Here is a 13880-nt window from a genome sequence, read left to right as displayed (position 1 = left end):
CGCATTTTTGTGCGAATGCAGTGCGTTACCCGGTCGTGGCTGTGGAGATACGCGGCAAAGAATGCTACGCATTACAAATAAAGCTTCTTAGACGTTTTGACGCGTTGTACTTCTTGACACAAATTGGACCTTTGACTCGTTGGACGTTTTGACTAAATTAGACCTTTCGACTCATTGGACCTCTTGACTCGGCGGTCACGCGACTATTGAACCTTTTGACTCGTTAGACCTCTTGACTCGTTGGACCGCTTGACCAAAAGCTCCTGGCGCACGGTACGCCCGCTCGAAGCCCCGACGAGAGACGGAGCGCGCACAAACACGTCTGGCCGGCGACGACAGCCTGCCTTCATATTTCGCGCCGCGCCCCAAGTGCTCTCGCCCGCCGCGGGCGGCCAGCAGTTGCGGGCGGAGACAGGAAGCCAGCAATATGGCGGCGTCAAGTGGTTGGCGGCGGTCGTGGCTTCTGCGGGCGGCAGCGCAATCGGGCTGAGTCGGTCTTAGCGAGGCATTCGGCCCTCGGGCTCGGATAAATAAATGCGTCACGTATCCCAGGGAAAATCGACGAGATGGAGTTCAGCGGGCTTTGTGGAAAAGAGCTTCTCGCACGTTCAAGTGAGAGGCGTGCCGACACACAGGAGGAGACCCACAGAGCGCGAAACTTGTTGTGATCGGCGTGTCCAAGCATAGTCAGGAGTGGCCCAAGCAATGGCGAAGCAGACGGCGTCGTCGATCGTGCCCGCCATGGACAGGGCGCCAGGTAAGCTCGCTTGCGCGCAGTGATTTATTTGCGAATCCAAATCACCTCAAAGGGCTGATCGCACGCACGCTTACGTTGGAAGTAACATGTTTGGACAGTGAACCCCACACGTGAGCAGCAGGGAATCGGTATGCAGGCAAATTACGATGAACAGCGAACGAATTTCAATCGACCAGCGAAACACAATCGGTAATCAGAGGTATCGTACCAGAACCCAGAACACGGCTTAAGGTATAGTGCCTAGAATATACTATATTCTAGGCACTATACTTAAGGCTCAGTAGCGGAGCGAGGCGAGATCATGATAATGAGTGTCACCCAGGCAGATAACCGCCGTGCAGCAAAACGCTCTCTCCAGATTGAGCAGTCAATTCAGAATGACTTACATAAATTATGGCATGGAATGTATGTGGCTGGAATTAAGTTAGAGTGCTTAAAAGGCGCCCACTAAAGTCATAGGTTTAGCCTCCTGGTTTAGCCTACTATAAAAATGGTTTAGCCTGCTATTTAGGCTAAACCATTTTTATTCAGTGGCTCTAGAGCCCACAGTAAAATAAAGATCGGAACGTAATCACGCATAAAGCAGCGCCAGCATTGAGGCGCGCTGCCATGCCACGCAATTCGGGCGGTCTGTTCACCACTTCTTTCGCCAAGGTCTGACTCCGTCAAATTGCGCGATTAAAGTTAAACTGAATTAGAGCTTAATACTGGTACTGTGTGTCTACCAGGTCAAGTTGAGTGAAACTGAATCCGGGAGAGCCCGCCCACCGAGAGCAAGACAGAGCGATATCATTGGTGGAAGGTGATGGGAAGGTGGTTTGTGCTTGCTTGAAAATGTTTCCCATGCATTCTGCTTTATCCGTATTTTTGCGCCATCATGTTTTGAGTAATGTCTTCCACAACATTTCCTTTCTTATTCCATCAGGTGGCAGTCGCGTTTAGCGTCGCATGATTCAACATCCGCCAGAACAATGGGCGGCAGAACTCGTGCTGCAAGCAGCCATCTGCGTCGTTCTATGTCGACGCCCCCGTAGCTATTTCTGTTAGGCCAGCGTGTTGCCACGTCAGAGAATTTTGTAAACAAGGCGATCGAGATACAGCTGGCAGTGCAGCACCGGTATACTAATCCTCTTAAAGACAGCTTCAGCCATTATTGAAATCGATGGTCGTCGAACGAATGATGGTCAAATGCTGCCACGCGGTCATTTTCAATAACGATCGACTTCGACGGTATCCGAAATCGACTCAGTTACAAGTAAAATACCATTGACTCTCCCTCGCGTACGCTCTCAGTCTGTTGCTAACTGGGCAACTGAACAAAAAAAATTATAAAGGAAAGAAAGCAACAGAAGCTGCAAAAAAAAAAATCTTCTGAAAATACTTCTAAATGTAAAATTACGAGTCCATTTTATTGCATATAAACAATGTTTTCTGGTTTTTCGCACATAATTGTAGTTTACTTTCGCTTAATTATAGATCCCAGTGGTGGCCGGGCTGACGACGTCTGAGACGGATGTTGCGCGGTTTTAAAATCACATTGTGCGGCATTTGTTTCAAAAAGTGTATGAACCACACAAAGTTTACACAAAAAATGTTAACTGAATTTTTTTTGTTGTTGTTGTTACCATTAGCAACTTTCTCGCTTAAGTTTAATGCTTTAATTGCACACTCTACAATGTGGTGTGTGTATAAGCTCCTGGATTTAACAAGCTTGGTGTTCTGTTGTGCACACACCCAGTGACGGGACGGGAAGAAGAGGAATGCCATTAACTCGATGGAGAGATGAAATAAGAAAATTCGGAGGCACAGAATGGACTCGGGCAGCACAGGACAGAAACGGGTGGAGGTTAATGGGGGAGGCCTTCGTCCTGCAGTGGACCCAAATTGGCTGTTGATGATGGGTTCCCTTATGATGATTATGGGTTTAACGCGCCGACGCTTCACAGGCGATAAGGCGCGCCGTAGTGGAGGGCTCCGGATTAATTTTGACCACCTGGGGATCTTTAACGTGCGCCGAAATCTCGAACACGGCCGTTTTCGCTTTTCGCCTCCATCTGAAAAGCGGCCGCTGTGGCCGGGAAAAGAAGGTCCCCCTTGTGACAGCGTAACCGTATTCGGTGGCCTTGGAAAATTTCGGAAGGGCGGTTTGAGGCGAAACAGTCGAGTTCACTTAATCGAATATTGTGCGTGAGACTGCCACACTTTGCGGCCGAGTGCTCAAAAACTCCAAAGCAGGCGGGGCCCACCTGTACTTTGGATTTTTTGTGCACGCAGCGAAAATTCAGATCACGACTGAACCGCCGCCCACAAAGCAGCCCACGTACCACGAGAACGCGCAGAAGTACGTACGAGAGCGCCGCGGGGTGCGTCACAAAACACAGAATGTTTTGTTTTTAAAATGCAATTTTTTATTAGGTTGAAGGGTGCCCTTAGGGCAACGGTTCTCAACCATCAGTATGCCTAGGACCCCATTTGGACTGGAAAACGGGATGAAGGTTCCGGGTCAAACAATTCGCACTTCCAGCTAAAATCCAACGCGCGGCTTTTGCCTCAGACTTTTCTGCTTATGCGGGTCATATTGCTAAGCAAGTCGCTCTTGCAGCCAGAAGTGACGAAACCTATAGGTGTGTCTGTTTTTTCTGCATAGCCGGCGTGTTGCACAAAGAGCAACCTTAAAGCATGTGTTACTCGGAGAAATTAAGCGTGCAAGTCATGCTGCGAAGCGACCTTTTTGCGCACCGAGAAAGGTTTGGCAAAAGGGTGAAAGGAATGGTGGGAGGAGTTTCAGGGCGGGCCTCGCGGACCATTGCCGTATGGTATTTCCCAAGCGAGTATCTCCAGCTTCATCGCTGAGCGACAAGGGTCTTTGTCCCACTTTTTTATCACCATGGTTTGCTTTGATCACACATCGACATGTCCAGTTAATTCATGCTTAAAGGGACCCTGCAACACTTTTCAACTTTTTTGTGGAAATCTTAAATGCTTGCAGAACGTGGTCAACCAATACATCCACTACTTAGATTAGGGGCTCGCTGAGTAGCTCAGTCAGAAAATCAGATAACTCCGAAACTTGCTCTAAAAGTTTTCTCTCTTTCCTGGTCTTGGTGTTCTTCAACCACTGGAATTGCGTTATTACAGCTTTCCTTCAGTTGCAGCACTGAACGCATTCGGTCGCCACTTTAAAAAGAAAGCCACGAAAGCAAAGCAGAAACGGATGGCATATCATGCTGCGACGAGCAAATCACGCACAACTGCACCGTGCTGGTGATAACTATAGCTTTCGCACTGCTTCCATGGACGCGAAGAAAAGAGTGAAAGCGTTTATGGGAAGTGTTCAGAGTACCTTTAATTGGCTAGCGCCGTCTGACTATTTTCCTATGCATTTCAGTCTTAATTTACTTACGTCCGCGTGATTCGTTAACGCCGCTGGACGGGCGGTTGTTTTCGAGCTTTTACTCTCGCGTAAATAAAAATATTCAGCGTTGGCCGCAATCGTAGCAACACTTGCACGGAACGAGAAAAGAAAAAAAACTCCAGCGTTCGCCGTAATCATGGCAAGAGTTGCTCAGAACGAAAAAGACGTCATAGCGTACGCCTCTCCAAGGGGATCTCCAACGATTAACACTTACAAAAAATGGAAGAAGCTCACACTTACAGCAACAATTATGGAGTAAAGGTCTTTGCGGCAGCGAAGAAGGACAGCGGCTGCAATCGTGGACTTGAACCTTGGTGATTATCGTGAAGATTGCGTACATCTCCGCTGCCTTCAAGCCTTACGCGTTAGTGGGAGCTTCCTTCCTTTTTTTTTTTTTTCATGCTGTATTCCGGCGCGAAAACTCGCAATGTTGCTCATTGCTCGCTTTCCATTATCAAGTCCGCGTAAGCAACACCTGAAGGGTTTGAATTCCGTAGTTCCTCGCTGCATTTTGTCCAGTCCTAGAATGTCACGTAGCAGATATTCTTCCACAGTCATATCGCCCATCCGACTCATGGCCGCTGTACTCGAGAGCGCCGCCTTGTCTCGTCCAGATACTGTAGGCTGACCTTACAAGGGAATGTGAGGTCAGCCTACAGCTGATACGCAGCTGATAAGTTACAGCTGATACGTACAGTTCGCTGTGCTGAACGTCATGTCCTCAAGCCCGGCTCTTTTAAAACCACGAGAAAACTTTTCAAACTTCTGTTTGTGAGTGTATTGAACCGGTCTATAGTGTATAGACCGGCTCAATACCGGCTTATTATAAGCCGTTGTACAGACCGGCTCAAATAAACATACTTTTCATTGCGTATGCGGACGCTAAAGCTTCTTTTTTTAATTTATAAAGCCGGAAAGGAGAAGAAAAAAAAAACAAATTGAAATTACGTCAGTGCGCCCAACTCCTATTGTGCAGACGTATATATGCTTTCTATTCACTACACAGTTCAGACACTTGCGAAAAGTATACCTCACTCTTATTCTTTCTTCCACTGTTCTGTATAGCGTCACTAAATAAGCTACGCTTTATTTAGTGACGCTAGTTCCGTAGGAGGGAGTTTATTTTTATATGGCGGTAATTGACCTGCTTTATTGGTAGCGTAGGTGCCGTGCTAAGCACTTTTCGTCCTCACTTTTTGGTATATAGTCCACGTTAAGGATTGTTCTCCATTTACATGTTCGTAGTGAGTACATGTTCTCCTTTATCTGTATGAAGACATTGTTTTTCGTTCTATTATGACAGTTTGTTTAATCTTTCAGCGCATGTAGGTCTGAAACTTGAATTATTGTCCATGTTAAAAGTTTTTCTTTTTCTTTTTTATTCGTGCGCCAATAGAAAAACCTACTGGCTGCATCTGGGTAAATTCTTCATTATTATTACTGTTGTTAACATTATTATTAATTATTATGGTTATTCGTCTTCTCATTGTTATTATTATTATTATTATTATTATTATTTCGGGCGGCTGTGATTTTTAATTCATTAAACTACGGTACGCATTGTGCAAAAATTGAGGTTATGTGATCTTTTTTGTTGGAGGGCTGCTCAAAATGCTATTTTTATTTGCCTCAATTTACAACAACCAATTTTCACTATCCATAATCATCGTTTTCTGCAATGTCTCAAATAGGTGCCACAGCGGCCAGTGCTTTCGAAGCGAGAGCCTGCTGTTCGCACCTCAGACGCTGTATACGCATCGGGGCGAAACTTCAGATAACGGTGTTTTTTGTTGTTTTCTTTTTTTTTTTTTTTTCATCAGATTTCTGGTAGTTTGTGAGACACACCGTGTAGTGCTGGGCTCAAGATCGATTTTGATCATCCGGGTATCTTTAACGTGCGGCGAGCCTCCCCACACCGCGGCGTGTTTGTTTCTCGTCTCCATAAGAAAAACTGCCGCTGGGGCCGGAATCGAACCCGCGGCATGGAATGCTTAGGGGATAATTTCCAGAGAAATATTTCCAAAATGAAACTGCAGGAGAGGTTGTCTTACAAATTGGCGGTTCAATTGACGTGAAACGGTGCCGAACTGCTGGCGTGCAACTGCATGTACAGTCTCTCGAGTACTGGAGCGCGCTCCTTGGAACGCTTTCCACATTTTTCGGTAGGCCTGAAATCGGCGCCACTCGGTGCGAGGCGAACGGTGATAGCTGGCCGCATTAATAGGGCAGGCAGAACATGGTTTTGTTGGCGCCTTGCACTCACCAACTGCAGGGGCGAACTTTTTAGGCGGCCCGTTGTCGATATTTGCCTGGTTGAGTTGCATGCTGCTAACCTCGGATTTAGCTGCGCAACCGAACGTTTCGCTGGTTGATTTGGAGGCACTTGCGCTACACCTGAGTATGTTGACAGATTCGGCTGCCGCTGCAGGCCTATACGGGTGAAATCTACCAAATACAGTAGAATCCCGCTCTTATAAGTTCCTCAGTGCTGCGTTTTCTGGGCTGCTACGTTGTTTGTGTCTAGTCCCGGCGCAGCTCACATAGTCCCATGTATTAAAATCCCCACTGTTACGTCGTGGCTCAGAGTGCGTTCCCGGAGTGCGTCACAATCTGAACCTCCGCAGCACCCGGGCAACATGCGCCGACCGCCATTTTGACGTTTGACGAGCCTTGGCCAGGCTTGGCTACGGAACTGACTGCATGAAGCCATGCTACTCTATGCTATCAGTATTAACTCTATGCAGTTATCACTGCGCATAAACCGAAGTTCACTTGGAAGTGCGTGCTTGCCATAAAAGCACCACCGCATGAATAGCACGCGCTCTCGTCGTCATCGTGCGCGAATTCAAGCTTTGAAAACACCGTTGAACTTGCAACTGCGAAATTTGTCGTGCCTTGATGGCGTCGCGAAAACGGGAGGCGCTTTCCCTTCAAAAAGCGTGACGTACTAAAAGCAGTAGACAAGCAGCCGGCGCGGAAGCGAGTCGACATCGCTATAGGGACCTTGCATTGCCACGCGTGCATGGTGTTTTCCAGCCATCGCAAAAAGCGGCAATCCTACATTCTCGAGTTTTTTTAAGGTTCGAAAGCCAAAGTTGCAGAAATACATGGTTGCAAGTCAAAGCTACGCTGTTTTCGTTCATTCTCGAAGGTTTCCTCACTGCTGCGTTTTCCTGGTTGTGACGTTTTGTTTCCCCGGTCCGGTGAAAAACGTATGAACGGGGTTCCGCTGTATAAATTCAGGCCGTTATTTTAACATCACTTATACATCAACACGTGGAACTGAGGACTACGCTCTGCCCCCGCAGGAAAGTGTTTTTTTTTTCGTTAGTCGCCATTTGTGAGTGTGTGTGCGCGCGTGCGTAAGTTTTGTGGGCAATCGATATACCATATGAGCAAAGCAAGAGAAGGTCCAAGTATCCGCGGGTCGTCTATGTCCCATGGGACATAGACGTCCCGCAGTGCAGCCTTATTCATGCAGCTCCGTGTATGTATAACTGCGCAATTCTTAATCTACTTGTCCGAAATATAATAGGAAATGCGTTACGCGTTCACGGCCTACCACGCGCTTTTGCCGCGTACCGAAGTTAGGCTGAGCTAAATTCAAAGGTTCGAGAAATTATAGGTTTGACTGGGGAAAAAGGACATGGGATAGTGATGAATTGATGATGCACGGTTAGTGTGTGTGCGCTTCACAAGTATAGTTCTGCAGGATGGAGGATGGTCTTTCGACGTATGCCACGAACACTGGTATGCTCGGACACAGAGCCTGGCCGAAGGCGATAAAGCACTGCTGGGGGGCTGGGACCCCACTCAAAAGACACACTTCAGGCCTCTTTTATGTGAATAACTTTGCTATTTGACGGTGCGTGTAGAAGTCTACATACGCGGGGTGATGTGCAATTTCGGCTTATTTCAAATGACCATACTAGGCGGCGAAATTAGGCAACAATGGGGGCATCACGGGGGGAGGGGATTGTGCCTCGGCAACTGTACTGGAAATTATCCACGTGAATCATTTACAGTCATACCTGCCAAGTTTGCCGAGATGGCATCAGGGAAATCTGACCGAAAGAAGTGGGAGGAGGGGGGGGGGGGGTTGTAGCAACAACAGAATAGGTAACTTTACACGCATTTTCTTTATTTACTTACAACATAGCACGAAATGAACTGGTTCTTCGTCCAAACTACCAGCAAGCTACACCACGTAAATGTTCTAAGTGGCTGACGCCTCCCTTTTCAGAAAGTCCTGGAAATAGTACTGCCAAGCGCTATACAGAACAGCAGGAACTGAACTGTTTTGTTGTTTTCGTCTAAACTAACAAGCTACACCACTGGAGACTTGCTAAATCTTCAGAACGGCCGTGCTCGTGCGTAAATGAAAGCGGTGGCGGCGCTGCGTTTCTATTAACAGTAAACTAACAATGGGACGAACAGGTTCACCGTCTGCGCATGGCAGACTACGATTTTTAAGCACTTTACTGATAACGATGCCAATTGGTGTCGGGTAAGATTGTCAGGTATACCTTCCGGGCATTGAGGCCAGACTGGGAAAAAGATTAGGCCAAAGACGGGTGCGTTTTCGGGAGATTTTTGTTTCGTTCGTACAATCGTACAAAACCACGCAAATTCGGGAGTCTCCCGGAAAATTCGGGAAACCCGGCAGGTGTGTACAGTACAATGTCAGTGGATGATGAAGATGGTAGTTCGGTGACTGTGCGATGATGGGTTGCGAGGCGGGAATGACCAATTCAGCGCGCTGACAAAATGTAGTCTTTGTCAAAATTTTCTAGGCCAAGCCGATAGTGTGCAGGCCGCAAAAAACTCCATGTAGAAGCTTATGTCCCTATAGGCTGAAACGTGTTATGCCGGAAAGCTAGAGCAAACACCCTTCTTTCTTGTTGTCGTGAAATGTTTTTGCAACATTGAAATGTAAAGCTTAGTTTGTGAATTCTTTGTGGCCGAGAGGGCTCACGATTGGCCTAGAAAATATTGACAAAGGGTGTACACCCTTTGTCAATAGGGTGTACACCCTTTGTCAACGCAAACGCGTACGTACGCGTTTGCGTGTTGTCCCTGGTTCTATGTAGAACATCAGAGACAAGTTTTATGAGCTCTTATGGCGCCCGGAAGGCGGCAGAACAGTTGGTCGCCAATCCCCGCAACAGGAAATGAATCGTTGCGGAGCGGCTGATTTCCGGTTCGGAAATGCATGCGCTCGCGCTGCGGCGCCGACCGCGTACCGGACGCCGCGTGCATTTCCGCTCCGTAATCAATTGAGTGCACAAGTCTGTCTAACGCGTTAATAAAGCCGTGACGTCGCGTTTAAAATAGCAGAGGTGGTGTAAAGTAGCGCAGTGGATGGCGGAATGCGCGACGATATTGGTGGAACAGGGATTGTACAGGCCTTGACTCCGTGCTTTATTAAAGCGAAACTTTCTGTCTCACTGATGGCGTCGGTGCGCACCACAAAACGCATTGCAGGAAAGCCAACTTTCTCTGAAGATGATGACGATCGTGGGTGAGTTAAAAATTAAAAAAAAGACGCTTCCCGTGGTCGGAATCGAACCTGCGCCTCTCGCGTTATGAAACCGGTGTCTGTCCGATTGCGCCACTCGGACACGGTCGGAGCAGTTTGAATTTGGAGAGGGGTGCTTGGACGTGCAAAATTAGGCAGAAAAATCACGCACGCCCCCGTCTAACGACGACGATGGTTGAACGCGAAGTTGTCATCACGAGAAATCAATTGGCGGGGGGTCAAAGTCAAAGACGCCGCGATCAAACGTCGAGAATGCGTGCGAGTCAGTAGAGAGTTTTAGCACTCCGTATGTTCCGTGAACCACTCCAATCGGTTCACCGACGGTGCAGGCGGGTGCAGGGCGAAGTCATGGTTTTGCCTGCACTTCTGCCGAGGAGGTGCGGAAGCAGACGAAAAAAGTGCAGGTCTGCTTCCGCCGATTACGCAGGATGGCAGAACCCGCTTTGCACCGCTGTGAACTGATTCAAGAGGTGCTGGGTGAATCAAACGGTCCCAAATTCTAACGGCTTGGAGTTGTGAGTGTCATGGCAGTGGTTCTCCAATCGATGTCCGCGAAGCCTTCCCCAAAACTCGCTGCCCCCATTCACTTCTCGTTCTCACCAAACTTGCCAATCTAGAACTTTTTTCCCTCCGCACATCTTTTAACGTATACACAAAAAGGCCAGACACACAAAAGGCAGCGTTTAGGCGACAGTTAGCTGCTAGAGCAAATTATTTGACCCCATGCATCGGCCTAAAAAGGCGGACGTGTGAGTGACTTCTGCTGTATTTGGTGCAACCTGTTTGCCATTATGACATGGATCAAATACAGTTCATCGTGGGATCCTCCACCACATTTGCAAGCCCAAAAGGGGTCCCCAACGCACTCATGGTTGAGAACCGCTGACGTATGGCATTGTATAGCGTGTTCAGAACAAATCAACGGCGTTTTTTCGAGACAAGTTCACTGATCCGCCTGCCAAGGTGTGGTGAGGGGCTGGCAGCATGCGCGCGATTACGCGAAAACGTAAATTCCACTAGAGACGGAGGACAGACAAGGGAGGAAACAACGCTCAAAGATGAAAAAGGAAATCCGGCTGGAGTATACCACGGCGCCTACTAACTCCACAGACGTTCGAGCGAGGGTCAGGGCACTGCTGATTGCGCAGAGCTGGTAGCGATGACGGTGGCGGGTGCACGGCGCGTGCGAGCACAGCTGCAGCCCAGCGCCTCGAGGCACTGGGATCCCGAGCAGCCCGCGGGTGGCCGGCCTCCTCCCGTGGCGGCTGAACCTCGGCCGTTTAATGACTCTCAGAGGTACGACCTGCTTGGGGGTGCCGCTACTCGGTTGCCCCGTCCAGTTTCGTTCTCGATGCCGCGGGTATAGTGTACTGAAATTCCGCGGGTATACCGCCGTTGAACGACGATGATGATGGCAGCGTCCCCGAGGAGGGCATCAATGCGTTCACCTGCGCTTGTCTGAATTTCTTTCGCGCCTAGCTCCGACCGTGCTCTGATCGAATCTCTGCACCTTTGCTCAAACTTGCCGCCCCGCGCCTGCTGTTGGTCTGAGCTCGCTCTACTTCGCATTTATCGAGTCGTGTTTAAGTATATTCAGAAACAAAAAGTGTCTAAGCTCAAGCATGTGTCTCGGCATGCGTGCGCCATATGCCATATATGATAGTCCTAAGCATAACTAAACGAAGCGTTAAAACAGCTCCTTGTGAGCAAGAAATCAGTACTAGAAGTGGTTGAACTTGTGGCGTGAAATTAATGTACACCGCTTTGTGTTTGCGAATATAAAGTGGTTCACTACTCACTAAATAACTTCAAGTCGTCGCTTCGCAGGGAGGAAACGGATCCGGAAGCTATATAGTGCAGGGGTGGAAGCGGGCTTCAGCGATTCGGAGCAGCTCAGGGAGCAGCAATAATGCTGTTTTGGAGCAGATTTGGAGCATCAAAAGGCACGTTTTGGAGCAGTGGAGGGTCGTTTGTCGTTTGGAAGCAGATTTCTAGTGTCAAACATCATGTACTGGCATTTTTTTATTCGTTGCAAACAAACTCACACACACGCACTAATCCGATTGATTTTAGGGTTTAACGCGCCGACGCAACGCAGGCGATGAGGCGCGCCGTAGTGGAGGGCTACGGATTAATTTTGACCACCTGGGGATCTTTAACGTGCGCCGAAATCTCGTACACACGGGCGTTTTTGCTTTTCGCCTCCATCAGAAACACGCACTAATTCAGATCATTCTTACCCAACATTCGATTAATACTTAGCCGGTCATATTTTTAAGAAATTAGCAATTATATGTTCCCGTAATTAAAACATAACAGCTTACAAAGCAATAACTAAGAGAAAACTAGAGAATGCGATGCTTCGAACAGCTACTTCTAATTAGACCTCAGACAAATGAAAAATATTGATTGCGGTGTGAAACGCGCCGACGCAATGCAGGCGATGAGGCGCGCCGTAGTGGAGGGCTCCGGATCAATTTTGACCACCTGGGGATCTTTAACGTGCGCCGAAATCTCGTACACACGGGCCTTTTTGCTTTTCGCCTCCATCAGAAAAGCGGTCGCTGCGGCGATAAATGAAAAATAAATGTTCGTGGTATTACAACACCATCATGAGAACCAACGTAGAGAAAGGCCAGAAGTAGGCAAAGTGGTTCTTTCTTCACCTAATGTGTCAAAAGTTACTTCATTCAACACCAAACAAAGACCCAGCTACCCAGCTGATTACTTGCAGATAGCTGCTGGCTTAACAGAATCTCCCCTCTTGCTTGTGCCAGGGCTGCGCCTGTTATCATCCTGTTCGACAAGGCACGGCGGCAACTCAACTTAGGAGAGAGAGAGAGAGAGAGAGAGAGAGAGAGAGAGAGAGAGAGAGAGAGAGAGAGAGAGAGAGAGAGAGAGAGAGAGAGAGAGAGAGAGAGAGAGAGAGAGAGAGAGAGAAACTTTATTGCGTGTCCGGCCGTGGGGGTCGGCCCCGATTCCGGGCGGGTCGAGCATGGCTTGCGCCACCGCAGGTCCTTCCCGCTGTCGGGTCAGGGCTTCCTCCACCTGCCGGACGGCCTGGAGTTGTGTGTTGTAGTCTGAGGAGGTGATGGCGTCACGCACTTTTGGTGGCAATTCTTGTGCTTCAGAGTGTGTTTGTAGGTGAGTGCAATCGTTGAGGATGTGCGCTGTCGTAGCGGGGGCAGTCTTGCAGATGATGCAACGGTCGGTGTAGGAATGACAAGCGCGCTAGCAATAAGATAAACTAGCGATCCAACCGTCCCACACTTTTTTTTTTGCTTTTTACAATGAACAGGAAGATTGTAACGACTGCTGGTGACGGTGCATGCGTCAGTCACAGCTCAGCGCGCTGTGCGGTGAAGCTGCATTCACGGCCTAAATTTCCGCATTGCGCACCCCTAAGTCCCGTGAAACCGCGCCGCAGCTTGAAGAAAAGGAAATCGCGACGAATGGCCTAGCGTTAGTCCTTAGTGGATTGCTCCGTAGCGCTCCACGTCGTGAATGGCAACGGACGAGGCCCTGCTCCCTCCGCATTGCGACTCGCACTGTACAGCCGGTAAAACGCTTGTCTATAACAGCGATTTCAACTTCAACCAGCTACATCCGAAAACTGCCGAAACATACTCGTTCCAAACATGTCGGAGACAAAAGCGAAGGGCTAAGACTTCAGAATGCCGCAGTAGTTTTATTCAAATCCCGCTCCGGCGGGGCAGGATAGGGCTGGGAGTACGAACGCTGTGTTATAGACAAGCCTTTTACCGGCTGTACAGTCGGGGACTTAATTTTGCAGACCACGCGAGCGCGTGGCAAAAGCCACCGATGCGCGCTCTGGAGGCCCGGCGCCTGTTGTCGAGACCGGCACGGCGCGCATGCGCGTCCTGTTTTACTCGCAGGCACGCCGATTTTCTCGCTTCCTGCAGCGGTGCTGCAACGGTCACTCAAGCCTCGCATAGCGACGCCCTTGTAGCATTCCTTCCTTCCCGATGGCACATTTTTGGGGCCTAACGTGACGATTGCGAGGGCTTTGGCGCAAGTGCTCTTCGCGTCCTGGGGCGGTATTCTCGTAACTGTCCCTTTTGAAAACGTCCCTTTCGAGTCCCTTTCATCGTGACGTACTTCCGGTTAAACAGTGGGCATTGGCAGTAGGTTTGCCGCGCTTGCGTTAC

The 13880-nt window shown here is 48.8% G+C and overlaps 1 protein-coding gene across 1 annotated transcript in view; it reads left to right on the top strand.

Annotated features, from left to right (window-relative positions):
- The first annotated feature begins 415 nt into the window (after positions 1–415).
- The window catches only part of LOC144175768 (uncharacterized), a 40160-nt gene continuing 26695 nt past the window's right edge, over positions 416–13880 (top strand). Inside the window, exon 1 of the mRNA XM_077704784.1 lies at positions 416–757. Coding sequence (XP_077560910.1) covers positions 706–757 — 52 coding nt within the window. The 5' untranslated portion in view covers positions 416–705. The remainder of the gene's footprint in view (positions 758–13880) is intronic.

The sequence above is a fragment of the Haemaphysalis longicornis genome, unplaced genomic scaffold, assembly GCF_048455015.1.
Source record: "Haemaphysalis longicornis isolate Haplotype H1 unplaced genomic scaffold, Haemaphysalis longicornis Haplotype H1 scaffold_1, whole genome shotgun sequence".
Taxonomy (NCBI): Eukaryota; Metazoa; Arthropoda; class Arachnida; order Ixodida; family Ixodidae; genus Haemaphysalis; species Haemaphysalis longicornis.
This window is presented reverse-complemented; position numbering and strand designations above follow the sequence as displayed.